The 27,506-nt window shown below is 49.6% G+C and overlaps 1 protein-coding gene across 1 annotated transcript; it reads right to left on the bottom strand.

Moving 5' to 3' along the window:
- Positions 1-3,435: 3,435 nt before the first annotated feature.
- Positions 3,436-27,069, bottom strand: LOC146197793 (uncharacterized). Its single transcript, XM_084591809.1, has 4 exons — positions 26,786-27,069; positions 19,714-20,200; positions 5,933-6,234; positions 3,436-3,673 (listed from the first exon to the last, which is right to left on the bottom strand). Exons 1-4 carry the CDS (start codon positions 27,067-27,069, stop codon positions 3,556-3,558), a joined length of 1,191 nt encoding a protein of 396 aa, XP_084447935.1. The 3' UTR covers positions 3,436-3,555.
- Positions 27,070-27,506: the final 437 nt, after the last annotated feature.

Genomic DNA, 27,506 nt, shown 5'->3' with positions numbered 1-27,506 from the left:
CCGGTTTTTTACAGAGTATGCTTTCCGAATATGCCAGTAGACAACTTCGTCTACTGGCGTGATGCAGTCACTCGATGCAACGTAAACATTCATTTCATAATGTCGTGGCAAGTAATCTCTTGATAAAAAAAAAAGGGGGGGGGGGGGGAACACATAAGCTGCACAGTAATGGATATGACGCGATAACAAGCTCTCACAGACGATGCTTTTTTCACTTTTTAAGTTAAACAAATTATTTGTTTTACATCTTTAGCTTATAACCGACCGGGCGATGACGTCACCAGTAAGCTCGGATGCCGCTTCTTGAAACTTGATGCGTCCCAGTGCGCGTTCAGAGGAATGAGGTGTTCGTGTTCGATGCAGCGCCGAGGAACCCCACCGTTAGTCGGAAAAACATTCATTGAAACAGAGCAGCTTGGAGCAGTGAGACCCTGGGTCCCCGCACGGCTCTGCTACACTCAAAGGTTCATGTTGCGGTACATAACGTCGGCAATCCGGTCAGTGGGGTCTTCTGTCAGACCGGGTCCTCATGGTGCAGCAGGGTCTCTTAGTCCTCCCAGGTCATGAGGTGCTCCAAACACCAAGAGTGAGGATCCTTTGGGTACAAGTGTCCCCCGGCCCGGAGCCCGGCTCTCTCAGGGATGTGCGTTTGGAAGAGGCTCTGCTAACCCTGCTGTGCTCCTTCGAGAGCTTAAAGTTTCGAACAACTAATGGCCTGCAAAGGCCGGGCTGACAGAATGTGTGCCAGAGTGGCGAAGGGTAATTGCAAAGGGTGCAGGAAGGTTTGGCGAGGGTTTGGTGGTATTAGGACTCATTATAAGGAGATGAGAGGGTTCGTGTCTGGAGGCAGCGCCATAGTTTGACTGTAATTGTCTAGGAAGGAAGGGGGGGGGGGGGGGGGGGGAGGGTAGAGCTTTCTCTAATCCCGGTAGGCTTGAGTCAACTCATTGAAAGTGCTCACGTGCTCTCGGAAGAACTCCGACGCGGAGGCCGCCTGTGCCCGGCATATCATACATTGGGCTAAGATGTTGGCGGCCTCGTTTACAGGGTTCCCCGAGTGCGCAGGCACTCAGGTGAGCGCCATGTGGCGGAGCGGATTTAAGTGTATGACGCAAAATCGTGTGAAACACAGGTACAATGTCGTTATTTTACTTTTTTTACTTAATTTTTTACACCCAACCTTAACACCAGCAAATATTGGCTTTCCATCCTGAGCATTTTGACTTTGTACCCCGCTAATTTTCTGTTTCATTTTTCAATTATTTCAATTTATTCAATTACGAATTTTAAAGGTTAAGCAACATTAAATAGCATAGGGGCTTTCATTCTGAGTATTTTGAGACCTTTGATTCGCTAGTTTTATTTTTTAATTTTATTATTTTAATTATTTGGTCTATAATATGCCCTAAATATTTTTAATTAGCGTCATCAAGCATTGTGTTTTCATTTTGAAGATTTGACACCATTGAACCCCTAATTTTTAATTTTTTCAGTTCTCTTCTGATCAATTAAAGCTTTAATTTTTTTCTATTAGCATCATCAAGCACTGGCTTTTCATTGTGAGCATTCTGACACCTTTGAACTCGCTTTTTCCAATTTTTCGTTTTAGATTATTCCAATTCATTATATGATTAATTACACATTTTCTTAATTAGCACCAGCAAGCTTTATTTTTTCATTTGAGTAATTTGGCACTTTTGAAACCTTCTTCCACTTTTTTATTTTTTCAATTTGGTAAATTAATTCATCAATCGCAGACACGAAACTTTATTGCCATCATGAAGCACTGGCTTTTTATTCTGAGCACTTGGACAACTTTGAACCCCCTTTTCCAAATTTGTCATTTATTTTTCTTTTTTCAATTAATCAGCTGCAATGATTTCAGTAACTCGCTATCACCTAGCGCGCACCAGTCACCTATCACTGGAATCAGAAGTTACCATAAAATGTTATTTACGCCGCCTCCGATTATTTCCTACACGCAGTGCCCACCACTCTTACAACTAAGACGCCGACGGCCTTTCAGCCGAACAAGGTGTATAAGCTATCACTTAAAAGCATAGCTAAGTTATGATACACAAAATAGATTCTTACAAATTGTGCCAGAGTTTCGGACACTGTTGTTTTATATAATTTATGCTCCATGATTGAGATAACTACATGGAATTCGTGTGCATAGTCGATAACTTCTAGAAGTCTGGATGAACCTTCTGACGCAATCACGACTGGTCTTCAGGTTAGACGCTTGGTGAGGCATAAAATATATGTTCACTGGCACCTCAACGTTGGATATAGGCAATCATTACACCGACCCCGGGATCTTCATCGTCCCGGAGGCACGAGCTGACCCCCTTCCCAAACCCTACCGGTTTTTTTTTTATTTTTTTTTTCAATAATGAAGTTTTACTTCCTTCCTTCTTACGGCAGCCCACTACTGGACAGATTTCTTTAGAATAGATTGCTTCTTTATTTTCCTCCAACATTTCACGTGCCAACTTCATCGCTTGCGTCTCAACTGTTGCCATAACTATCGTACGTATTTCTTAGTCCTCGCCAATAGAGGAGCGATGATATGTTTTTCTAGCTCATGTTAAAAACATCGTAGTCTCCAGACCACTATCTAGCTGTATCATTTTTCTTGCAATTTTGTGGCGTCAACGGTTGGTAAAGTGTTTTCAGTGACGACGGTCTACGATGTTAATACCGGAGCACTTGCATCCGCTGGACTTGCGTGTGCAGCTATAGCTGCTAAACCTCTGCAGGAGTGAGTAGTATAGTTCTGGTCTCTGGAACGATCTGGCGCTTGACAGTTGCCGAACACTGGCTTCAACCACTTATATAGTCCCCGCAAACACCGAACATTGCAGCGGTTCTTCTGTTACTGCCTTTCCTTACCATTTCGCTTGTCTCTCGACAGTCTAGAGATACCGAGAGGCAGCAGCACTGTTTTTACACCAGCCGAATGCTATAGTGGGTTTGCGCTGTCGTATTGGATTCGGTTTGGTTTGTGGGGTTTAACGTCCCAAAGCGACTCAGGCTATGAATGACGCCATAGTAGAGGACTCCGAAAATTTCGACCACTTAAGGTTCTTTAACCTGCACTGACATCGCACAGCACACGGGCGCCTTCCTTTTCGCCTCCATCGAAAACCGGTCGCCGAGGCCGGTATTCGATCCTGCATCCTTGGGCACAGTAGTCGAGCGCCGTAACCACTGCGCTACCTCAGCGGGGTCCCTCATATAGGAGAGGAGAGAGAGAAAACTCCTTTATTCTTTTAGCGCAGTATTAAGTACTCAGCAAGCCGGTTACTTGTCGGGAAGTTCTTTTGAAAATTTACGGTTGGAACTGGGGAGCAGCCCTATGCGGAGGAATCCATTTCCTCGCTATAGTGCAGAGAGGCAGCCTAAAGTGTCCGGAGCATCATCCGTGCTCTTTATTCATTGCTATAGACGTTTTCCCTATTTACACATCTCCGCTTGTAAGGCCTTCGGGGCCATCTTTTATTTTTGCACGGGCCGTGCCACTGCGTGCCTGGCTCGCACATGTGCCACTGCTCAGTGCACCGCGAGGGGCGCCACCGTTCGCCTGGACGCCAACATGGTGGCCGGGCGCTTCCTGACACCCTTCCTCGAGGCCCGAACGCTGGGTGTCGCCATGCTTCTCGTAGAAGACCTGCGCGGTGACAGTATAAAGTGTTGGTGCAGACATGACAAAGTAAGCAATACGAGGGTGCGTTGACGGCACTGAAAGGCACCTTGCAGGCGCAACCACAAGCACTGCAGGGAGCCCCGAAGAAGGACAGAAGAATGTGACGCTTCAGTAAGCCATTTTAAAGGCTTCGCGTCCTACAGACCAAGCCGTGTTTACACATAAAGTGGCGCGCCGCAGCAGACTGGAGATGAAAAGTAAGCTTCGTGTCACATAGGAATGCATGGAACCGAAAGTTTTCACAGCCGTTCTCATTTCACGGGACACCTATGAAGTCGTGTCTTAGTACAGAGCAATCATGAACTTCCTACAACAGATTGTGAAAGCTTGAAGCGTCATTTAAGAGGCGCAGTATTTTTTAAATATCGCGAAACGTATGGGGGTGCACGTTGGGAATGCGGCCCATATGAACACATGTAAATACCATTTCCGGCTACATTTTGCTCGTTTCGCAGAGCACCAGAATAGGTGGCCGGTCGTAAAACGTTGGCGAGAATTTTGAAGAAATATGTGACAAAGTATGCCACGTCATCCCGGGGGCAATGTGTACCTAAATCGCCGCTAAAATATGTGTAGTAGAAGAACCGTAAATACTGCTCACAGGCTCGTTATCCTCTTTGTGTTTCTCCGAATTCTTCAAGCTTTTTTCGTAACCTGGTATGTTGCCATACACCCTGAATTTACTTACAGCGGTCGTTCAAGGTGTGCAGCCTGAAAAAAAAAACTACATTCGGAAAGCACTTCTCGAACGGCAGGGCAAAAGAAAAAATGTAAACGGCCCACTGCAGCAGAAGGAGGCGCAGACGACGCTCTATACGAGCGCGGAAGACACCGGAGTCCGCAAATGAGGCCTGTGAGCAGCTGAGGGATTTTGGTCTTCTGCTGGGGCACGAAATTTGTTGATCACGCTGCGTGCGGACTGCCTTCGCAGCTTAAAGGTTTGTATCACTTGAGCGGCAGTATCTAAGAGGGAAGGCAACCTGCGCGGCAGCATGTCGGACAACACGAGAAGCTGTAGCGTTTGCGAGAAGCACCCAGCGGATTGCTACTTTTTCATGCGTATGTTGGTCTTTAATGGCACATTTATCGACACACTTAAAAAATGTGTTTCTTTCAAAATGACATAGCATACTTTGTCACACATTTTCTTCAAAACATCAGCTAACTTTAACAATCTGCGGTGTTTATTGATGCTCCCCGAGACCGAAAAATTAATTTGGCAAGTTTTTCTTGCACGTTTTTAATGCGCCATGCTCCCGACGCCCATCCCATGCGTTTCGCGGTGTTTTCAATATACTCCGCCTGTGTAATAAAGTTTTGCAGTCTTACAGTGTCCATAGTTACTCTGCACCGAGTGACGACATCATAGGTGCACTGTGAAATCGTAAAACTGCTTCCAAATCTTTTTGTTCCATGTATTTCTAGGGGCGCTAAGCATTATTTTCAGCTCCTGCCTGTCTAGCCTGACGACAGCAAAGCCACCCCATCTTGCTTACGTCACATGTCAGTGTTAGTCTATAAGCTAAGACTGCGTGAATACGAGAGTGAGCACAGCCACAAATGTTTATTATTGGGAGCGAAATCATGGACTCTATAAAAGGAACCTAAAGTAGCAACAGTCTTCTTTACGCGCAGCTGGCGAATAAGGCAGAAGCGACAATTCACGCATTTTCCCTTATCAAAATTTACCACACGATCGCCTCGCTGCACGCGCACTTCGGCGACAAGTTGATTGACGTGATATTCTCGTGCTATTAGAGCGCTGTGAATAATAACGCGTGATTGACGTAGAATCGTCACGTTCGCGACTCTGCGGTCAAGCACGGTCACACCAGGCCGCTTATAATAATCCATGTATACAAGGCTGGCTTCTGGAATGAAAAACGTATCTAGGACCAAATATGATGGATGGAAGGATGAGAGAGAGAGAAACTAGGGGCATCAGCAAGGTCATCATTATATGTTAGGACCTATCAGGGATTGACGCTCTGGCTGATTCACGGCGCGCGTTATGGCGTTATGTATGGCGTCAAACTGTTGAGATCAGTCAGCGTGGCTGTCACCAGGCTGGAATTCACTTGAAAATAAATATTTAATGTGTGTGTCTGTCTTGAGGTCATGCGTACTGCTACGACAACGATAGTCACGGCGCATAAATAGACAACTTGATGTCGACAGCTACCGCTGTAAAAGTCTGCACTACTCAGATTCGCGAGAACGCACCTCGCTCCGTCGGTAGTCAGAGGCTCGCCCGTGTCGTCCAGCGCGACCACAGACACAGTGCTAGTGGCCGGCTCAAGCTCGGTGGCGCCTCGGGCCTCGCCGCCGTCCCACTCTTCGAGCGCCGCGCGGGTCCGGTTTCTGGTGACGTTCTTGGTCTTCAGCACGAAGCGGCAGTCGGTGAAGAAGAACATGGCAAGCAGCACAGCCGTGGCCCCGATGCAGGCGCCCATGAAGAGGTTGCAGCAAATGTTCAGCGCGCTGAACATGCCCGGGTCTTCACCGTCCCTCTCCACCAGAAACACCTGTGTGTAGACGCCTCGAATCTTTTTTATTCCGAATACACCACTTGTACCAATGTGTTGATAAAGTCAGAAAAAAGTCTGAATATGATCAGCGTTATTTGTACCGCTTTCTTTGCAACCTCGCATTATGCATGGGGCTGAAACCTGGAGGCTAACCAAGAGAGTTCTACTTAAGTTGAGGATAACCCAGGGGGCTATGGAACGAAAAATGGTAGGGGTAACATTAAGAGACAGGAAGCGTGCAGAGTGGGTCAGATAACTCAAGTTACCGACATTCTAGTGGAAATTAAGAAGAAGAAATGGGCATGGGCAGGACATGTAGTGCGAAGAGAGGATAACCGATGGTCGCTTAGGGTAACAAACTGGATTCCAAGGGAAGGAAAGCGTAGCAGGGGGCGGCAGAAAGTTAGGTGGGCAGATGAAGTTATGTTCGCATGGGTCAAGTGGATGCAGCTAGCACAGAACAAGGTCAAGTGGAGAAATATGGGAGAGGCCTTCGCCCTGCAGTGGGTATAGTCAGGCTGATGATGATGATGATGATGCATGACAGACGGAAGGCAGTATAACATATTGAAAGGGAAAATTAATAAATGAAACACACACACTACGTGCAGGATCTAAGTTTAAAAACAACGTAGCACTTTACTTGCTTAGGCGGCATTACTTCAGAATGCTCCTCACTCATCATGCTTACTAAGAGCACTGGTTCTCACTGCTTGACATCAAGGCCGTCGTAGATATCGATGTTGGTACTTTGACACACGAATAAAAAGTTTTGCGGACTAAAACCGTGCAAACTTAGTAGTGCTCGGCACGCAACAGCATGGCAGGTATGTATTTTCCTTCGTCGCGCATTTACGGCAAAGGAACTGCGTTCATTGATAACGGAAGTTATTAAATTTAAAAGAGCTGATGTGAGGTTTCGCCATTATTTGTAAGTTTCGCAAGTAGGCCGAGTGCGTCGACTTTTTTCTTGGGGTGTATGCCGGAGTCTACCTCGTCATTCATTAAGAAACGCTCATCACTGAATTCATCTCCAGTGGCGCGAAAACTCAATGTGATTTTGTTTTAGATTAATGGGCCCTTTTTAACCAGACAAACATAACCATGCCCAAAAAGAGTGATACCATCAACAGGTTAATTCGAATTTTGACGATAAAAATGGCAGTGGCTTAGCTCAGCTACGCCGGGATCCGTAGCGCGATGTATGCATTTCCCTGGCTGAGCTTGTTGGAGTCATGTATGTTAAGTAATGGAAGACATTGGGTACAAACAGCTTTTATTAATTTGCTTGACATTAACGATGACTTCCCGATGATCTGTAAGGTAGCATGTGGTCTAAATTTTGTTTATACAGTTTCTCGATTTGACAGTCTCCAAACGCAAACTCACATACATTGCATTACTCACCGGTGTCAAGTCCATTTGGTACCACAGTCTCTCACACACACTACACATGTGTCCAAATGGATTATTCACAGTCTACTTCAAACATCCTGGTCGCAGATGCATTTTCGAAAACTCTAATGGAGTGATTAGTCACACGACGTGCTTTCAGATCCTCTTCTGTTGGTTCCCGTTAACTTAACTCTTCCACAGGCCCCATCTCGGCGGCTATGCCCCGCTATTACGGGCGGCAATCTGGCTTCACCGTTTCGCTAGCCTTTCTTCTCTCTATTCAGGAGTCTCCGCTGCTCTCTTCGCCTTCTTACGCTCACTCTCTGTGCTGTCGTTATGCTCCGCTTTTTACGCTCTGCCGACGGCTGCGTTTCGATGGAGGCGAAACGGAGAGACGTCCGTATATTGTGTAATGTCAATGCACGTTAAAGATCCCCAGGTGGTCGAAATTACTCCGTAGCAATCCACTAAGGAATCTCTTTCTCTATTTTCACTTTCCCTCCCACGTTCCCCATTCCATTACAGCATGGTTCAGGTGTCCACAGAGCAAGTGTGACAGATACTTAGCCTTTCTTTTCCTGTGAACCAATTCATTATTTTATTGTGCAAGCAATAAATACTACGCCAGGTTTCGAGCCTTCAGCGTAGCGTGGTCCGGTAATTACGCTTTACACCACGTGGCTACTGACGTCATACCAGCGCGAGAGCTGGGCATTACGCTTTACACCACGTGACTACTGACGTCATACCAGCGCGAGAGCTGGGCTCGACTCTCCAGGGTAGCGTGGCTCGTAGCCACGCCAGGCGTTTCGCGCTTCTCCCACTAGGTGCGCTGTAGTCTAACAGGTAACACGACGCCATAAGCGAGGCGAAGATGGGCTACCAAGTCGGCTCTCCTGATGGGGATGGGACAGGTAGGTCACCGCTGCTTGCTGGCGGGGGTTTGCCTGCCACCGAATTTTTATCTGTTGTAGGCCGTCATTGCACCCGGCACCGCTTTGGTGGTGGACGACGGCTGTTGTTGCGGCGCGTCTTTCTCTCTCTCTCTCTCTCTCTCTCTCTCTTTTCTTTATTCTCTATTTTCTCTTCTGTCTGCACGAGCCCCGCCGGGGTGGAACAGTGGTGGTGGTGGTGAAAAACTTTATTTAGTGGAGCCGCGAAATACTCGTTACAAGGGCTGGGCCGGCTCCTGATCACGGGTGGTGGCCAGCAGGCAGTGCCTGACGGCGACCGCTTCAGCCCAGGCGACCAGTCTCCTTTGTGGAGCCGGTTCTGAGCTGGAGACCGCGATCTCCCAAGCCTCGTTGTCCGTAAGGCGCCATTCGGCCGGTGGTTGAAACTCCGGGCATCTGAACATAATATGTTCGAATGTAGCTCTCGGGGCCTCGCAGAGGGAACATACGGACTGATGAGTAGAGGGGGAGAAGAGTGCCAGCAGTGCTGGGGAGGGAAAGGTGCGGGCTTGAAGGTGTCTCCATGTTATTTGTTGTGGTTTAGTTAAGGAGGGGTGTGGGGGAGGGTAGTGAAGTCTTTCAGACCGGTAGTGTAGTGTAATGTCATTGTAGGTGATCAGCCGATCTCTGACACTGCCTAGGTCCTCGGTATCTGTTGCTCGGTCGACGTATGCTCGAGCAGCAGAATTGGCCGCTTCGTTACCGGGGTTGCCGGAATGGGCTGGTACCCAGACAAGGTCTATGGGTCGGGGTGTTTGAACGTTGGTAGTTAAGATTTTGTGAGAGGCAGCATGTAGCTGGCCTCGGGCGAAATTTTGTATGGCAGTTTTAGAATCGCTGAGGATAAGGGTGGCAGTGGAAGAGACTATCGCGATGGCTATAGCGGATTCTTCCGCTTCTACGGACGTTCGGGTAATGATAGAGGCTGATGTGATGTGTTCGAAGCGGCTGGATACCGCGCATATCGCATAAGCTGAGCGGTGCGGATATTCTGCGGCGTCCACGTAGACCGTGTCGGGTTCGTTCGCATGTGCTATGTGTAGAGCACGTGCTCTCGCTTTCCGTCTGGCCTGGTTATGAAGGGGATGCATGTTTTTCGGAAGTGGGTGGACAGTGAGGTTATCGCGGACTGTCTTTGGAACTGCATAAGTTTCTACTGGAGGGGCATCTAACGGTCTAAGTTGGAGAAAGGAAAGAATGTGGCGACCAGTAGGGGTAGTGGAGAGCCGTCCTAGTTGGGCGATGCGGTGGGCTTCCACCAGTTCGCTGAGGGTGTTATGAACTCCCATGCCTAAGAGTCGATAGGTTGGGGTGCGCTTAGGTAAGCCGAGAGCTGCCTTATAAGCGTGTCTGATGAGAGCATCCACCTTGTCGGTCTCTGTTTTTGTTAGATATAAATATGGAATCGAGTAAAGAATACGGCTTATAATAAATGCCTGTACTAAGCGTCTGAGGTCATGCTCGCGCATTCCACAGTGCTTGTTGGCTATACGTTTGATTAGGCGGGTGATCTGATGTGTTGTGTTAGTCAGTCTGGAGAGTGTATCCGTGTTAAGGCCGTTGTCTTGTATGAACATACCTAGTATTCGAAGTTTGTGAACTTGTGGTACTGGCTGACCATCTACGGTGATGAGCATAGGGGGTGGGGGTTGTTTCCGCGGGCTTGGGTGGAGTATCAGGAGCTCGGATTTGGTGGAGGAACATGCAAGGCCTATTGAAGCTGCGCATCTTGACACCATGTCTGCCCCCTCCTGAAGAGTTTCTTCCATGCTACCTACATTCCCAGTGGTGGTCCACAGGGTGATGTCATCTGCATATAGAGAATGGGAGAGGTTTGGGATCTGTGACAGCTTTTTAGCCATGGGAATGAGTGTGATGTTAAATAAAAAGGGGGAAAGGACTGATCCCTGCGGGGTGCCTCTATTACCGAGGGTAAAAGTGGGGGATTTTAGGGGACCGAACCGAATTTCTGCTGTGCGATCCCGGAGAAATGCTGAAATGTAGGCATGTGTTCGGTTTCCCACATTCAGAGTGGATAGTGCATCCAATATAGAGGAGTGATAGACATTGTCAAATGCCTTTTGCAAGTCTAGAGCCAGCAATGCTCTTGTGCGTTTGCAGTGTCGGGGATGGAGAATTTCTTCTGATATCTGTAGCATGACATCTTGGGTGCATAGGTGGCTGCGGAAACCCAGCATTGTGTGAGGAAAAAGGTCGCGGGTTTGCATGTGTGTATGTAGCCGATTCAAGACAACGTGTTCAAAAAGTTTACCAAGACATGAAGTTAGCGAAATGGGCCTAAGGTTTGAAAGAGTGAGCGGTTTGCCGGGTTTAGGTATAAAGGTAACCTGAGCGTGTGTCCACTCTGAGGGAAGCGTTCCCTCTTGCCAGTGTTTGTTAAAGAGTTCTGTTATTGCCTGGATGGAGTTTTCATCGAGGTTTCTAAGTGTTTTGTTCGTGACCTGATCGGCTCCTGGAGCAGACGTAGTGCGGAGTTGGAGCATGGCTGCTCTGACTTCATACTTTGTGATGTCTTCGTCTAGTTCATGGTTTTGGGTTCCAAGGTACTGTGGTAAGGGTGTCTTCGGTGTGGTTGTGAGGTATGTATCTTTTAAGGATTGAATAATGTTGTCGTTGTCCATGTCTATGCCATGGATAAGACGCGTCACATTTTTCTGCTGTACATTCTTGGCGTGATCGGGTTCAAGAAGGCATCGTAGCAACCGCCACGTGTCCTTAAGTCCTAGGTTTCCAGCAAGGCGGTCGCATACTTGACCCCATTGCTGGTGACTGAGCTGTGCCGCATGCGTCTCCATTTCCCTTATGAGAGCGGAGATGCGGAGCTTCAGGGCGCGATTGTGTTTGTTTTTAAGCCATCGCTTCTGTAAGCTCGAGTGAGCTTCCCACATATGGAGTAATCGGCTGTCAATCACCTCCGAGGATTGTGTGCACGGCATTTCCGATGTGGCCATGTTCACGTCCTTGTTGAGGTTAGCCAGCCAATTTGTAAGGTGGTCTATTTGCTTCGGGGCCGCGGTACGCAGATCGCGAAAGCGATCCCAGTTGGTGATTTTGAGCTTCCTCTTTACACGGGGGGTTATGGAGGATAGTGAGAAAGAGGTCTCAATTATATAGTGATCGCTACCAAGAGAGGTTTGCGTGTTTGTCCAATAGCATTGTGTTATGTTTTTCGTGAGTGTAAGATCGGGGGTGGTGTTGTTCTGTACACTGTTGCCGATGCGCGTGTACTGTTGTGTATCATTGACAAGGGTTATGCCCTCATTTTGGAGAAGTGTCCAGAGTCGGGCGCCTTTACTGCAAGTCGTTTTGTATCCCCATGTGATATGGCGGGCATTAAAGTCTCCTGCAACTATCAATGGTTGGTTAGCGCTGATTTGAAGGGCTTTTTTCATGGCCGCCATTAGAGGAGCAGTTTTTCCTTTCGGGGGGCTGTAGATATTCAGAATGAATAGACTCGTTCCTTTCCGCTCTTTGGGAAGCAGCTCTATAAAATGGAAGTCGATATCTGCAACGTCCATGTTATGATCAGTTGCTGTGTAGTTGCGGTGAACCAACGTCGCCACTCTGTACTGAGTACAGTTTGTTGGTGTATGAGGAGTGCAATTGAGCAGTTTTACAGGGGAGTTTGTTTCCTGCAGTGCGATTACCACTGGTGTTTCATCGGCCGGAAGGGATTGAATGTAGAGCTGCAGATTACTACGCTTGGAACGAAAGCCTCTGCAGTTCCACTGCCACACCTTAATGTCCTGTCGACGTCCTGCCATCTTGGGGCTGAGATTCGGGTGGGATCATTTGAGATACTGTGGTAGAGAGTAGCTTTTCTAGAGCAGTTTGAATCTGGATCTGTTGCTGCTGCATCTGCTGCTCGAGCATCGCTATCCGCGCGTCTACTCCAGCTGCCCATGCGTTCGTGCTGGTGGTCATAGATTCAAATTTTTCCGCAAGCTTCTCTTCGAGTAAAGCTATGGAGGCGACCAGATCAGGCTTTTGGGAGTCGACCGCTGTAGGAATGTCTTGGTGAGGTGCCTTCCGTTTGGCGGGTGTGTGAGTTTTAGTAGTAGATGCTGTGTTGTTGCATGTGGGAGGAGGAGGCGGAAGTGGGGTGGAACGACCTGGGAGGGGAGTTGAAGAACTTTCCATTCCCTCTGCGGGGGAGAGCCTGTGAATTAGCGTTTGCATTTGCTGAGTGAGCTTTGCAATATGATCATTGAGTTTTTTTATTTGATCATTCTGTTGCTGAATTTGCTTGCCCTGAGTTTCTAGCTTTTCTTTAAGTTGCTTATTTTCTCGGACAAGGGAGGAAGATCGTGGGCCCCAGCTCACCTTATTTTCCGGCGGAGGCTGGTCGGTCAGGGGCGGGAAAGATGGCGAGCGGTTCCTGGCGTTGGTGGAAGCGGCGGACGCGGCGGACCGGGAGCGGACGCGGTTAGTGGAACTCGTCCGGTGCTTGCTTCGGGATTGCCGGATTGTTTGCTCGGCATCTGCACCAGTTGTCGAGCGTGTCAGTCTCTTGTTGCCCGGTCTGTTGAATCGCTCCGAGCAATCGCGGGAGCCCGTAAAATGGGGGCCGCCGCATAGAATGCACTGGGGTGGACACGTTGGAGGGTCGGTCGGTACATGGGTCTCCCCACATCGTTGGCATAAGTCCTTTTTGGGTGCCGTGCACACGTCGCTGCGATGTCCCGGACGACGGCAGTTGAAGCAGGCTTCTGCTTTGGCGATGAATGGATGGCAGTGGTAGACCGCTCCATAGAAGCGCAGCTGTTTAGGTACTGATTTGGTATTTATGAAGGTGACCAGAATTGATTTGGTGTGGCCGAGTCGGCGTGCATCGGTGATGAGATAGGAGGGGCTTTGGTTGAACGTTTTTAGCTCTGTAAAAATTTCTTCAGATGTCTGGTCGTAGATAGCATTATAAATGATGCCTCGAATGGCGTTGTCCGGAGGAGCGATATACGTTTTCATTGGGTAGACTTGGTCGATTATCTTTATAGATTCTAGTTGTACATATCTGCGGGCGCGGTCTTCGGCTGGCGTGCTGATAGTGAAAGAATTGTGCCTGGGGTTGATTCGGATGGCGTCTTGTGTTCGCACTGCGTCTATCGGTAGCTGCAGAGCGCTGGTGACTAGAGACAGTATATAGCCCCCGTTGTGTTTACTTAGGTCGAGGCCTCCACCGGGGCGGAACACGATTTTAAGGTCTCGTGTCGGGAGCTTGGGCAACGGTGGCGGACGCTTTAGAACGGTGGAAGTCTTGCCTTGCGTGGGCTGCGTTGGTGTGGCTGTGCCGGCCGGGGGCTGATGAGTCGAGCTCGTGGCGGCTTGCTGGGCAGAGAGGACATCGGGGTGAGCCATACGTCGAGCCTCCATGGCTCGGTCCCATCTTGATGCAGTATCAGTAGTCCCATCTTCAGTGCGCACCATGCCGCTGTTGGTGGGCCGTGAAGTCGGGGGAGTGAAGGGTTAGGCCTAGGCCTAATGTGGCGGTGGCCGGCTCCCAGAGCAATCTCAAAGTTTATCCGCAAATTCGGGAAGACGGACCCGAAGAGAGGGTGGACAGGTGCTTAACACCTTCATGCGTCGATTGCGGCTATTCGAAACATGAACAGTCAAGAATTCCGCACTCACAGTCGAAAATTGGAGGAGCTGATGCGAACACCAAGCGTCCGTGTCCTGCCTCGCGACCTTCACAGAGGCATATCTGGAACAGTGGTAAGACGCCCGACTACTGTCCCGAATTCCCGGGTTCGAACCCGACCTCGGCGGCTGCGTTTCGATGGAGGCGAAACGAAGAGGCTTCCGTGTGCTGTGCGATGTCAGCGCACGTTAAAGATCCCCAGGTGGTCGAAATTACTCCGTAGCCCTCCACTACGGCTCCTCTTTCTCGCTTTCCACTTTAACTCCCACCTTCCTCCCTTCCCTCACGGCGCGGTTCAGGTGTCCACAGAAAACGAGTGAGACAGTTACCGCGCCTTTCCCTTCCAGTGAACCAATTATTAATATTCTGTCTGCACGAGGCAGCGGAGGTGGCTCAGCTACAGAGCCAGTAGCAGGCCCGTGCATTTCCTTTTCCTTCTTCCTACAGCCATAACAACTGCGTAGCTTGACTCGTAGCCACGCCCGGAAGAAAAGGACAAATATCACCGACGCCAGATCACCATGAGCGATAGAAAGGCTTTCGACTTAATTGGTTCACAAGAAGGTAACGGCGTAGTATCTATCACACTTGTTTCTGTGGACACTTAAAGGTCCACGGAAACGGCCCCCAAGAAACCACTGATAAACGTGTTCAGTGTGTAGAACACCTCCTTTTGAGCAATAACGCAAAGTATAACTCCTTGGAACAAAGCCAGCGATTTATTATTAATTTTTAAAAACAGCGTTTTTTGAAATTCGCGGGCAGAGAGATTGTCGCTTGGCGGTGTCGCATGGAACTATTTCCTAGTCCCGTGACTTCACGGGTCGGTTGACTGGCAAGGCTTGCTAGAAGCTGCCATTCGCTGCGGTCACTGCAACCATGACGTCACGGACACACTTCCGGTAGCTGCGAAAGTCGTCTGCTCGTGCGCTGCTCGAACTCTGTGCGGACTGTTACACAGCTCACCGCCCTTATCGGTTAGGTGGCCATTGCCCAATAAGTGCAACAACCGAAGCGACGCAGGGATCGGCAGAACGAAGCTGCATTTACAAATATCTTATTTATATAACGTGGTTTCAGGAGTATCGGAGTGTCGTCCGACGAGGCGTCAACAGCACGGTCAAGCACCGCACGATGGCAGCACCTCCTCGACCGCCGTAAACACCGCCGCTGTGGCCCCTCCTCCCGCATACCGTTCGCGAACGACACGGCGGATCGTTAGCACCGATGTCCGAAATAAAGCGTGCTAAAATTTGTTGGCGTCTGGAATACTGAGCCGAATATCAAGTATGAAGCCCTCGTGAGGATCGCTGACCAGCAGCAAATTGCTGGTAAGAGCGATAGCCGTTTCTGCTCAAGCCAGCTGCCGCTGGTGCATTTCGGCTGATCCGATCTGCTCGTACTAGCTCTGCGATTAATGCGTCGGCAGAGTTAATCCTATAATTATTTTACTATGGCAGGATAGGAATCACTATAAGGCAGTTTCATAAGTAGACGATTTACGACAGCGTTGATCATGTTCCAAAGCGCCGACCGCCGCGGCTTCGAAGCGAAACAATGTAGGCCTAGCGACGACTAGGGACGGTCACGCACGGCGCCGGCGTTCGCCGCGCTCGCACGTTCCACCCCCGCGGTAATTGTGTAACGCTCAGCCTGCTCGCGGCATCCCGTGCTGCAACCGTTGCAAACTCGTGTACTTTCATAGCTATAAGGCCGCGTATTTTTTGACGTTCTGCTCAGCAACAAGCCGTTCAAACGATACTGCAGGCAAGACAAGGCTTCAGTACGCAGTCGCTGCGCTGTCGGCCGTAATCGAAGACGTCGGGCGGCACCATAATCTATATATCGATCTTTAAACGTGATACAGTGGGCAAATGAATAACTTTGTGAAGCAGACCCGCTCGTACGTTTCGCGCACTCGGGCGCCGACGAGTAGCTTCCGTCAACAGACGCCGTCATAACCTCGGTTAACGCCGCAAACCGAGGTCGTCAAGCTCGGTTTGCGGTAACCGCGGTTAGTGGTGCAACCATGGTTTGGTCCGCCGTGTAACATAGGATAACCACGGGTTCGCGGTTACACTAACCGTCGCTGCGCGAACTGAGGCATGTGCGAGCGAGGACGGGTTGGCGCGACTACGCCAGCGAGCGAGCGCGCGGCAACTGGAAGTTCGTCGAAGTGACGTATGTCTGGGCGGAGCTTTGAACTTGCTTGTATTCTTTGTTTTTTTATGGCTCCCTTCGGTGTACGAGTTGAGAGGGAAAATTGGAAGGGTCATTTTTAATCGCCGATATCTCTGGTGTTGCAGAAGCTAGATCGAAAATTTTTGCGGGAGAATGATGGGTGGTTCAATAACTATCAGTGTTATGGCGTTGTTTACCCTTCTTTGTGACCCTTTCTGGGGACCTTTAAGTCTTTTTGGGGTAACATAGAGTCCAAATGTCGTAGACGGTATTTTAAGGCGACAGCTTTTAATGGCTTAAGTCGGTGTCCACCCGGTCACACTATAGCTGTCGATCATTCTCACAGCACCGCCGGGCACATCAGCAACGTATCTTATAGTTCTTGTCTAGCGTCACGCCAACGCGGCTGTCATGAAGACCACTGCGCCCCGCCGGTGTGGTGCAGTGGTAAGACGCCCGACTACTGTGCTGGAGTACCCGGCTTCGAACCCGACCTCGGCGGCTGCGTTTCGGTGGAGGCGAAACGAAGAGGCGTCCGTGTGCTGTGCGATGTCAGCGCACGTTAAAGATCTCCAGGTAGTAAAAATTACTCCGTAGCCCTCCACTACGGCTCCTCTTTCTCTCTTTCTACTTTCACTCCCACCGTACTCCTTTCCCGTACGGTGCGGGTGAGGTGTCCACAGAAAACAAGTGAAACAGTTACCGCGCCTTTCGCTTCCTATAAATCAATCAATCAATCATGAAGACCACTGCCGCTTTTTACCTTTAAATCTGTCAGTGCAGAATTTTAACCAGTAGTAGATAATGACCGATAATGATAGTGGTATTTAGTGATAGTGACAGTGATGATAATGGCAGAGATGATTGTGACGCCAACACATGGTGACATCAGCTTTGACGCGACGTCATGATCAGGTTGTAACGCCATCATGACGTCACATCTGGTCAATAGCTGGGACGAAATAGCGGAGGCTGTCAGAATTTCGCAGCTGGAAATTTACGTCGAACGACCACCGGCAGAACTACACTCGAAATTGTAGGCCTGCCGACCGATAGGGGACTACGAGAAAAATCAAGCATCCCGCAGGACTGTAGAGAAAATCTAATGATCCCCCCCTCACACTCAGAGGAGGGAGAAGAGAGCAGGAGCACTAATCAGATGCTTCGATTCGATGGACAGCAAAGTGGTTGCGTATGTAGACGCGGCAAATGGCAAAACGGGGGTGGCGGTCGCCTCAGTGGTCGACAGCCGAGGTGCCCCGGTATCGGCCGCCAGCATTAGAAGCTGCAACACGAATACGGCTGAAGTCGCAATCGCGGTCGCTTGCGTCGGAACGCAAGCCAAATTCATAATTAACGAAAGCAAAACGACCATCTGGAATTTTGGAAAGGGAAGGGTCTCGCCGAAAGCGGCAAGGATTCTCGTCAGTAGACGACTAAACAGGAAAGTTAGCCGAATTCAGACCCCTGCACACGCGTCCGTTCCTGACAACGAAGCGGCCCGCGAGTTAGCCCGAGCTCTCTACTTCTGGGTAACTGTGGAGCCGCTCGACTGCCGGAACATTGACGAGCGTCTGCAAAATTACACGAAGATTCTCGAATATTGCAGGTTAAGCAGGAGACTTGTGCCACCATCGAATAAAAGCTTGAACCATAAGGAGGCAGTCGCATGGCGGAGCCCGCAAGCTAGTAATTTCGCAAACTCGGTCTGGGCATATTATGTCCAGATGGACGATAGGAAAAGCGATACGTACAAGCAATGTGGGTAGAGAGGGGCCCTCGAGCACATAATCTGGGAATGTGCTAGCTCCCCAGGGGCTAAAACAAATATAAATTGTAGAAAATCCTGGGAAGCCCTGCTGCGGAGCGAGGTCCCTGCTTCACAGCAACAAGCCATCCGCCTGACGGATGAAGCCACGAAGAACCAAGACCTCTTTGCCTGCTTCTGATCGCGGAGGTCCTAGCTCCCGTCCCAGAGGCCTGCGTGCCGGAGGCGGGCACTAGGGGGCCTCCTTATCTGGCGGAAAAATAAAGTTGTTATCACATCACATCATCTCTAAAAGTCCAACATCGAGTTTACAAACAAAGGGGGCGCCCATGGCGCCGCAGCCAGCTGGGGACGAAAAGTAGGGTTAGCGCCCGTGCAACCGAAAGATTCCAGAGCAGTTTCTCATTTCACGAAGTACCTATGATATCGTTATTCGGCACAGAGCAACCATGAACATTCTAAAACATTCTACAACATTCTAAAACTTCCCCGAGGCGAAGTGTTTTTTAAAACACCGTGAAACGTATGGGGGTGCGAGTTGGGAAGGCGACCCGCAGAAACACATGTAAACACAACAACACTTTTCTCGTTATTAGGGTCGACTAGCGCTAGCGCAATGGCAATTTCCTCTGCTACGGTGACTGTTTCCACATTGCGAATGCTGCAGGCTGTGTACCAGCTGCGGTGAAGGCAGAGAGCTACCGTCACCGTCGCTGGCTTCGAGTGGCGGTAAGAGGCGTTCTTATTCGTGGCGTCCGGTGGTGGTGGTCGAAAACATTTATATAGGATACAAATACAGAAGGTTACGCATGAGCTGACCCTGAAGGGGCCAACCCTCACAAACACTAGGTGGAGGTCCCTAGTTCGGGACCCCAGTGGCGTCTGCCGCCGCTCGGGCTCGCCCGACTAAGGCCCGTTGGGCGTGCAGGTCGGAGCAGCCGAGCAGGGTCGCCTCCCAGTCCTCCCGGGTTGGGTTGGGGTGAGGGGGGGATAGCACTCGAGCAGACGACGCTCTGGCGCGTGATTCCTCTGAGCATCGCCACCAGGCATAATCGCCGTTTAACTCGCTGAAAGCGTCGTCTGCTCCAGTGCGCCTACGGGATATGGTTTGGCAATACGCGTCCGGACGTCCGCTGAAGCTTTTCTCGAATTTACGTGCACGGTCGTCCCGATGGCGTCCATCTTCGCCGGCACGCGTCCTCTTTGATTGTAGGAAATCAAATGTTTCACAAGCAAACCCCGTATTGATCGGTTTGAGCGGAGTTAAACCCCGGCTAATTTTCGCTTTCGCCTCCATCGAAACTCGGCTGCCGCGGTCGGGTTCAAACCTAGGTGTACACTCCGGCCAGTATACCCAAGCCTCCTCCACTGAGCCACACAAGCGCCGTAGCACTATTTGTGGAGGCGCGTGCACCAAACGACGAGTAGGTACGCGTCAACTTGTTCGGGCTGGTGCTGGTTTCAAACAACGGACCTTCGTCTATTGCCGCCATGCATTGCGGCGTTTTTGCTAGGCCTACCTGCGTGTCGCTGTACATCTTGGACGCATCTGTCATAGGCGACGCCCTCGTGGGTGCTGTGTAGGTTGAAGTGGGAGTCACCACCGCAGCCTTGGGTGGCAGTGCGGGGGCCGTGGCCACTGCCGCCGGGGCGGGCGCCCGGGGCACAGCGGCGGGCGGCTTGGGCCATGCTGCTGCTGCCACGGGAGCCGCGGGAGCCACGCGAGTCGCGGGCGGCCTGTAGACGGCTGGCGCCGCTTGTGCCGCTGTTGCCACTGGCTTCCTGTCGCTGCTCGGGACGCCTGCAACCATTTTCAAGTCACAGGTCGGCCGATAGTAGTCGAGAAGAACGCTGGCATGCAGCGACTGGCGCGGGCGACGGCAGGGCACGTGCTGCTCTGCCCTGGCGCCACTTGAGGCTGTTGGCCTCGTTATCGTCGTCTTTGACAGGATGGGGCTCACAGAGTTGGGCTTATAAGGCGCGGGCTCCTTTTCCAAGTCACGAGCCCTAGTAAGCCGAGCACCAGGCCGGGCCGTGGCTTGTACCCATTTGAGAAAACCGGTGGGTGTCCGGCCGGCAGTGGGAGTCGAACCCACTACCTCCCGTAGCCGAGGCGGGTACATTCGCCGGCGCCTGATCTTTGCTTGTGCGCATGCGCTGAAATACGAGAATATTCGTGACCCTGACGAAGTATCATCATCCGCATCATCATCGATGACCAGCGACATGCTTTACTAGCTCGGTAGCCTTAAAGGCCTCGTCACCCAGGAGATCCGGCGTCTGCGTTGTAAGCAAAAAATTGCGAGTATGGCATTGTCGGGTGGGAGCTGGCAACTGACATGGTCGAGCACTGATTCTTCGATGTGGTGCGCTCCCCGGGCAGTTGAAGCATATTGAAAGGATAAAATTCAGTCTCTGCGCGGACGACATTAACCTGTGTAGTGACTCGGAAATTGAAAGAAGGGTACAGGTAGCGACCCCTTTAACTAATTCCCTTTTACCTAAGAATACGCACCTCGATCATAATGAGATCATAAGAGAGCGGAGGTTATTTAGTCTCCGTTATAGTAAGATGTCCTTGGAGCAGGTAACTTATGTGGACGCCGTGAGTGGCTACGACGGACGAGCGGTAGCCGCTGTAGTAGGGGGCCCCGGAAATGCGGTTACGGCTGCCTCCCTAAAGGTGCGCTCCACTGCAGTGGCGAAGGAGTTTGTGGTTGCATTGGCTTGCGTCAGCACAGGAAGCAAATTCATCAAAGGAAACAGTGAAATTGCTATCCAAAATTTAGGTGCAGGTAGAATCTCACCCGCAGCGGTAAAAACCTCCACCAGCGACAAAGTTCGAGGGAAAATATGCTGGTCTTAACATCAACGCATGCCGCCGTCCCCAGCCACGAGGAGGCTCACGAGCTAGCTTGAAGTTTATACCACCGGGATAATGATGATCCGCTTGGTCAAGGGAGCGGTGAATGCATTGCAAAATATGGGGTAAATTATTCAGCATTACAGATTGAAGTGTAGACTAGTGCCCCCCCCCCCCCCCCCCCCCAGACCCATAGTTAACACAGTGGCAGTAGTGTGAGCATGACTCAAACCTTACGCGTACCCATACCCGATCCTAGCAAAACACATATATCCGGATGTGAGATCAGGCGAGTGTACACACATAGCGGGTTGAGAGCGACCCTATAACGAATGACTAAATTATCCTGTGAGGGCAGTAGATATCGATTCTAAAGAATTTCTGGAAACCCTGCCGCGTAGTTCGAAAACTGAGCTCTAGCTCCGCCTCGTCCAACTGGCTGAAGAGGCCGCCTGGACACAAGAGCTACCTTCCAGCATCCAAAGAGGTGCCTCCTGCCTCAGCGGCCTAGTGAGTTTTTTTTAACGATATTTATTGCTTCAGGGCATCAGTAGGGTATGAGAAAAAGGATGAGTGAATGATTAAATGAATGGAAAAAGGTTGGCTAATTTCATGAAGTTTACGAGTGAGCGATGATGAGGTCCCTGCGTCCAAGCGGTATATGAGGCAGGATTGGTTGCTGAAAGGCCAGCAATCGTCAGGTGCCGGATTCGTGTTCGTTTCAGTGCTGGGCAGTCCCACAACAAGTGGTGAATGTCGGCTTCAACATTTTCGTTTTTACAGATCGGGCACCCTGGGTAGGGATATAAAAGTAGAAAATGAGACCACGTCCTAGTGACAGCTGGTGTGAAAGCAACACCGACCAGGATCCTCCTAAGCGCAACCTCCTCTGCACGGGTGAGACCGCGGGAAAGGAATACCGCACACAGGCATAAGTGCACGTGTGCGGCGCCGGAGGTGTTCCTTTCTTGATAAAAGGAGGGTAGCGTGGTCCACTTCAAGGAGCCGTGGCATTGATGCGTCTTGGTTCGAGGCGGGTCGTTAAATCTGCTTGACTTTGGAAAGGCTGCAGGTCCCGTGAGACCCACTCAATGTGTACTGACTGCGGTATGCGTGCCGCAAGCTGGTGGATGTCTTGGCATATTTTAGGGCAATGGCTGACACGTCGGAGCAAACGAACTGCTTGAAGTGCGACAGTGCGGATGACAACGTCGGCTACAGGGAGCATGGTTATGGTTGCCGCGGAGCAGAATGCCTCCTGAGCTGCCACGAGCTCAGCGCAGAAAGCTGAAACATAGAGGTCTGATTCAGGCTAGGTCTTCATGGACAGTAGATTGCTGTTTTGGCTCCACAGCGTTACAGGCTTGCATCCACGTACACTAAAATGGACCCTTGAGGCAGGTGAGTATCTTGCTCTTCAAATCTCTGGCGAAGCAACGATGCCGAGTTGGCAGACGTTGGTATGCGGGTACCTTTCTAGCCGTTTCATACCCCCTTTAAGTTGCCTGTAAAGCGTGCTCTGCTGCAAGCATACCGTTTTGTAGGGGAAGCTGCCTGTAATATATATATATATATATATATATATATATATATATATATATATATATATATATATATATATATATATATATATATATATATATATATATATATATATATATATATATATATATATATATATATATATATATTACAGGCACCTTAAAGGGGGTATGAAACGGCTCAGTATCATTTTGCATCGGCGTACAATCCGCAAGCAAATGACCTCACGAAGCAGACTAACCTAATTGCAGCCCCCATTGGACCAGCATCTCCAACCTACAAAGCTCTACCGGCATTACGCGTTATGAGGTTGACAGCAGCGTTCAAATTGAAAATTCCAGTGAACATTGGAACTCATGTGGCAGGACGGGAAGCCCGTAGCATGGGAGAGAGCGTCCAGCACCCTGCTACAAAATTGGCAAGAGATGTACGTGCGGAGCCTGGGGGAGCGGGCAGAAAGCTCGCTGCGAAATTCGAATGGCCTTACATCATTACCGCACGCTTAGGGCCGGGACAATACGTGGCGTGTGTGCACTTCGTCTTCTGAAGCGGGCTCCGGTAGACATAGCAGAAATTTTGCTGTGCAATTGTCGCGTTTAAAGACGAGTCTCTCCAGGGAAAACACTGATGTATGGCAGTGTTTTTTTTTTTTAAGGCGGAAGCCTTTAGCGGCTCATGCTGTCGTGGACAAAGTGTGTCGCGCTTGCGGTGTTGTGATTGGCCGAGGCGGGATACGTCCCTTCTATCTGCAATGCCATGTACACATGAACGTGCGCCAAGGAACGCCACGCGACAGGAGCGATGGTGTACCATCTAAACTCACACTTACCGGAGGAAGTGCGATAGATACTGCGCCTTTCCTTTCCTGTAAAGCAATGCAACGAATGCCGACAAGAAGCTAACGATGGGAGGCAAATTATAGGATAGGAAGGGTAGGCTTTCGCCATTTTCCTCTGAAGAGACATCTAAGAGACACGTTTTCAGACCCGCATACGTGGCCGAGTGTCCAACGGTAGCGAAGATAAGGTGATGAATGCAGCAGGAGATAAAGACGATTTTGAAGCTGATTTTTATGGACTGTCACGAAAATCGCCGCACATATTTGTTAAGTCAACGCGCGCACGGAGTCGCGTAGACGCGTCGAGAAGATTAGAGAAACCTCCCCTTTTCCGCACGTAGCCTTGCGCGCATCGACGTGACATCCTCCTCATCACTTGGTGGCGGCGATGACTCACCCAGCGGAGAAGTTATTGTGGCTGTAGGAAAAAGGAAAAGAGAATGCACGGGCCTGCTACTGGCTCTGTTGATGAGCCACCTCCGCTGTCTCGTGCGAACAGAAGACAGAAAGTAGAGGGAAAGAAAGACGCGCGCCGCAACAGCCGTCGTCCAACACCTAAGCGGTGGCGGCTGCAATGAAGGCCTTTGTACGTAGGCAACATAGCATAGAATGTGCGAATGGGATAGAGCGTCTTCGGTGTTAGGCAATAGGTTAAGAAAGGCGCCTTCCAAGCTCAATCCACCGTGTTTGCACTTTGTTATTTCAATATTTTTATTTATGGCAAACAAATTATCGGACACCCTGCGAGTCTATCACCGGCGGTCGCTCATCAACAGCGGCAGCTGTACCCTGTCCTCGCTGCAGAACTAATTAAAGCCCTTGTCACTCCTATTAATGCAGTACGGGCTCTTAAACCAGGGTACATGTTGGCAGTAACTCAGCATTTAAATGAAACGATAAATTCACCGGACGTAGCGCGTATTAGTAAGCTTTGAATATATCTCCCCTTCAGCCCGTTAAAGTTGGATTTAACCAAATAAAATCTGCTCACCACCTCCACGCTCGTTAAAGTTCAGCACTTCTTTTCAATGGCATTCATGGCGCCTTATTTCTTATACGCCGTGTCCTTCGGCGCCGCATCGCGGAATGCTCAGGATTAAACACGAGTAAAAGAAGTTAATATATTCGCAGATGCGCAGCGCTTAAGCTAGTAGGGAATGAGATGATGTAGTTGAGCATGGCCTAATTTTGTCCTTATGTTAGTTTCATCTTGCTCAAGATATAAATAAAGGAATTATAACACACTTGCTACTGTTGCATAGAACCAAGGAAAAAGAGCACGTGATAGGGATGAACAGCTATTTGGCTCTTTTTTTTTTTTTTTTATGAAGTGAAACCGAAGGCTTCTTGGAGTGCACGCGGAAATGTTAGAGGGCAGTGTTGCGAGAACTGGCAGATTTGCTGCCCATGGGTTCGCATTTTATATGAGGTGTACAATGAAGATCGTAAGAAAAATATTTTTGAAAGTTGGTGTAGCAACCCTTAACATGTAAACAAAAGGCAGAAAGGGGGGAAAAACAAAAGGCAGACAAAAGCCTTTTAATGTGAGATCCGGTTGCCGGTTCTACGAATTGAAAGGCCAGAGGGCATCAGAAAAGGTTGCGCATTTTTGTCTGTTTTCGGGGCCTTTTCCGCAGCAAAGTTTCATTCAGAAGCACAATCGCGATTATCAGAGAAACCAAAGGTGATGCGCAGGGTTTTCTCTTCATTCGTAGCCCTCGACAATCCGCATACATGCATTACTCGCTAAAGTTGTGAAGATGTCAAAACACGTCACCCTTAACAGCGGTTTTGACCAGTTTCTACCTAACATCAATCTTCCAATTCATTTTATTACTCGCGAGGCAGCGTTCTTCTTGCTTGCGCCTGCGTACATTGTTCCGCCTAAAACGTTTTTCATTGTCAAAACAAAAGAAACGGGCAAGCTCGTCCATGGCCTTTCTGAGCTCGGCTAGCTTGTTTTTATTTCAGCCGTACTTGCAGCTAGATAATAACTTACTGCACTTGTTACACAGATAGTTAATCTTCCATGAACGGCGTTTTGATGAGAATGAGGAAACTCTTTAATGGACAGCATAGATTTACTTTTTTTTCTTCAACCGTGCTTAACCGCCGACATCATATAGTCGGGGTATGAGAAATGGGTTCGTGAGGAAATATGCTTGATAAGGAAGTTGCGAGAAGCTTTCTCGAGAAACTATATGGCAATGCAATGGCGCAGAAGAATAATTCTAAAGGCGATGGAAACTGACTCCAGCATTTGCCGAAAAAAGGAATATCCTAGCGATCCGAAGAAAAAGTTCAAAAGCTAGTGGTGCTGCATGGGACAAGTCACTAAACGCAACTAGTCATTGGTTTAGATATTCTAGCTTTTTCTACGTATTCAATGATGTTTGCCGAATGTTTTACAGCCAGTGCATTTCCCGCCACAATTTGCGGCGCCGAAAAGCCTACTGCTTCATCGGAATGAGGCGCATTGTGCAGCAAGATATGCTTCACTGTTTAAATTTAGCGCGCTTTTGTTGAAATACTTATTTAAACGACACATGCAGACGTATAAGCACGCGTTTGTTACTGAGACGACTGTTTCTGCGTGATGAGAACAACAGTGAGAGAACAATGGGGTGATTATTGAGCTCGCTGTAGTTCTGTGACAAACTGCAACCGAAACTCTTTCTCGGTACGTAACATGTCCTCTTTGACGCAAATATCAATGAAGACGACAAGAGCGCTAGAAACTTTTGTTTTGTTCGTTTAACATCAAGTTTCAGTCCTGAACACTGTGTTTCAGAACAACAACGCTTGCAAATATTCACGTTGTCGTTAAAAGGAGGCCGAAAAGACGACTCCTTTCATTTCCATTTAACGCAAATTCCTATCAAGTAAGAATGCACTCTCACTGCACTGTGGAGGTCAGCTTCTTTAGGCTGCCTCAACGCTCGCCCTATTCTGTTAATTTCACTTCGACCGTGCATTGGTCGCACTGAAGGCACTGAATACATATACTACTACAAAACAGCATTCGGCCCGATTCCGTAGCTGCACGCCGTCTTACCAGCGGCCTCGTGCTGCAACGCCTTGCGCAATCTTCAATTTCTTCAGAGCCAAAGCCGTACACGTTGCTTCTTGAATAGACATGTGCCGGTTGCCAAAGCGGAGTGTTTCTTGCCTTTCATTTCCGTCTCAACAGATAGAGTTCCATCTTACAAAGACAGAGGCAATCTCCTGGAATGAAAGGGGACTTTTTGGCGCCCATTTGCCTTCCCAGTTCGAGTAGTGAAGTCAGTGTCTGCGCACTCGATACTGTACAGCGCGTGTGTAACGGCACAGCTTTCCTGAACGTGCCAACCAGTCATGCAGCGGGCGATGCATGCGTAAAGAGGCCTCGCGCCAGCACCAGCGGCAGTCGGCGTGCAAGCGGCTCCAAGTGCGAGCCGTTACGCGCTCCTCTTCGCCCGGCCACCAAACCGTCTCCGCTGCCGCCTGATTTTGCCTGGAGATGGGGCGTTCTTTCTCTCTCGATGCTGTCGACAGGTGCTTCCGAAACCAATACTGCCCCGGCTCCACAATGGCCGCCGCGCCTCCCTCCCCTCCAGACTCCGTTTCCCGGAGCTCCCCATTGTTGGTGCGCATCGTTCGCTCTTGGTCGACACTCGCGAAGCAGGCGGGCCTGCTCGGCCTCTTCGTCCACTAGCACCCGTTGGTTTTTAATGCGTTTCTCCTCTTTTTTTTGCCTGTCTCCATCCATTCGTCGTGCTTTTTGTCAGCTTTTCCTTTCCGTTCTTGTTTTCCTCTGCAATGTTTGCATGTTTTCGTAATACTTGCACACTGTCCGGTCGCTCACTTGCCTCGACATTTGTTTGCGCGCACACACAAAAATAACTTTAGGCTTGCAAATGCCGCCGGCAACTACTCGCGGTACTGTACGAAAAAAAAAAAAAAAAACAATCGCTCCAGCCTCTCAATATGTCGCAAGTGAGCCCTTACTCAAACGACTACAAATGTTTGCTGACCAAAGCACTTAATCAGTGCTTTTTTGCACTCCATGGCGATTTTTTAGCGCTAGGCTG

This window comes from Amblyomma maculatum, chromosome 2 (assembly GCF_055883805.1).
Source record: "Amblyomma maculatum isolate TAMU_Amacu chromosome 2, ASM5588380v1, whole genome shotgun sequence".
Lineage (NCBI taxonomy): Eukaryota > Metazoa > Arthropoda > Arachnida > Ixodida > Ixodidae > Amblyomma > Amblyomma maculatum.
The sequence above is the reverse complement of the archived record's forward strand: the minus strand, read 5'-3'. Positions and strand labels throughout refer to the sequence as shown.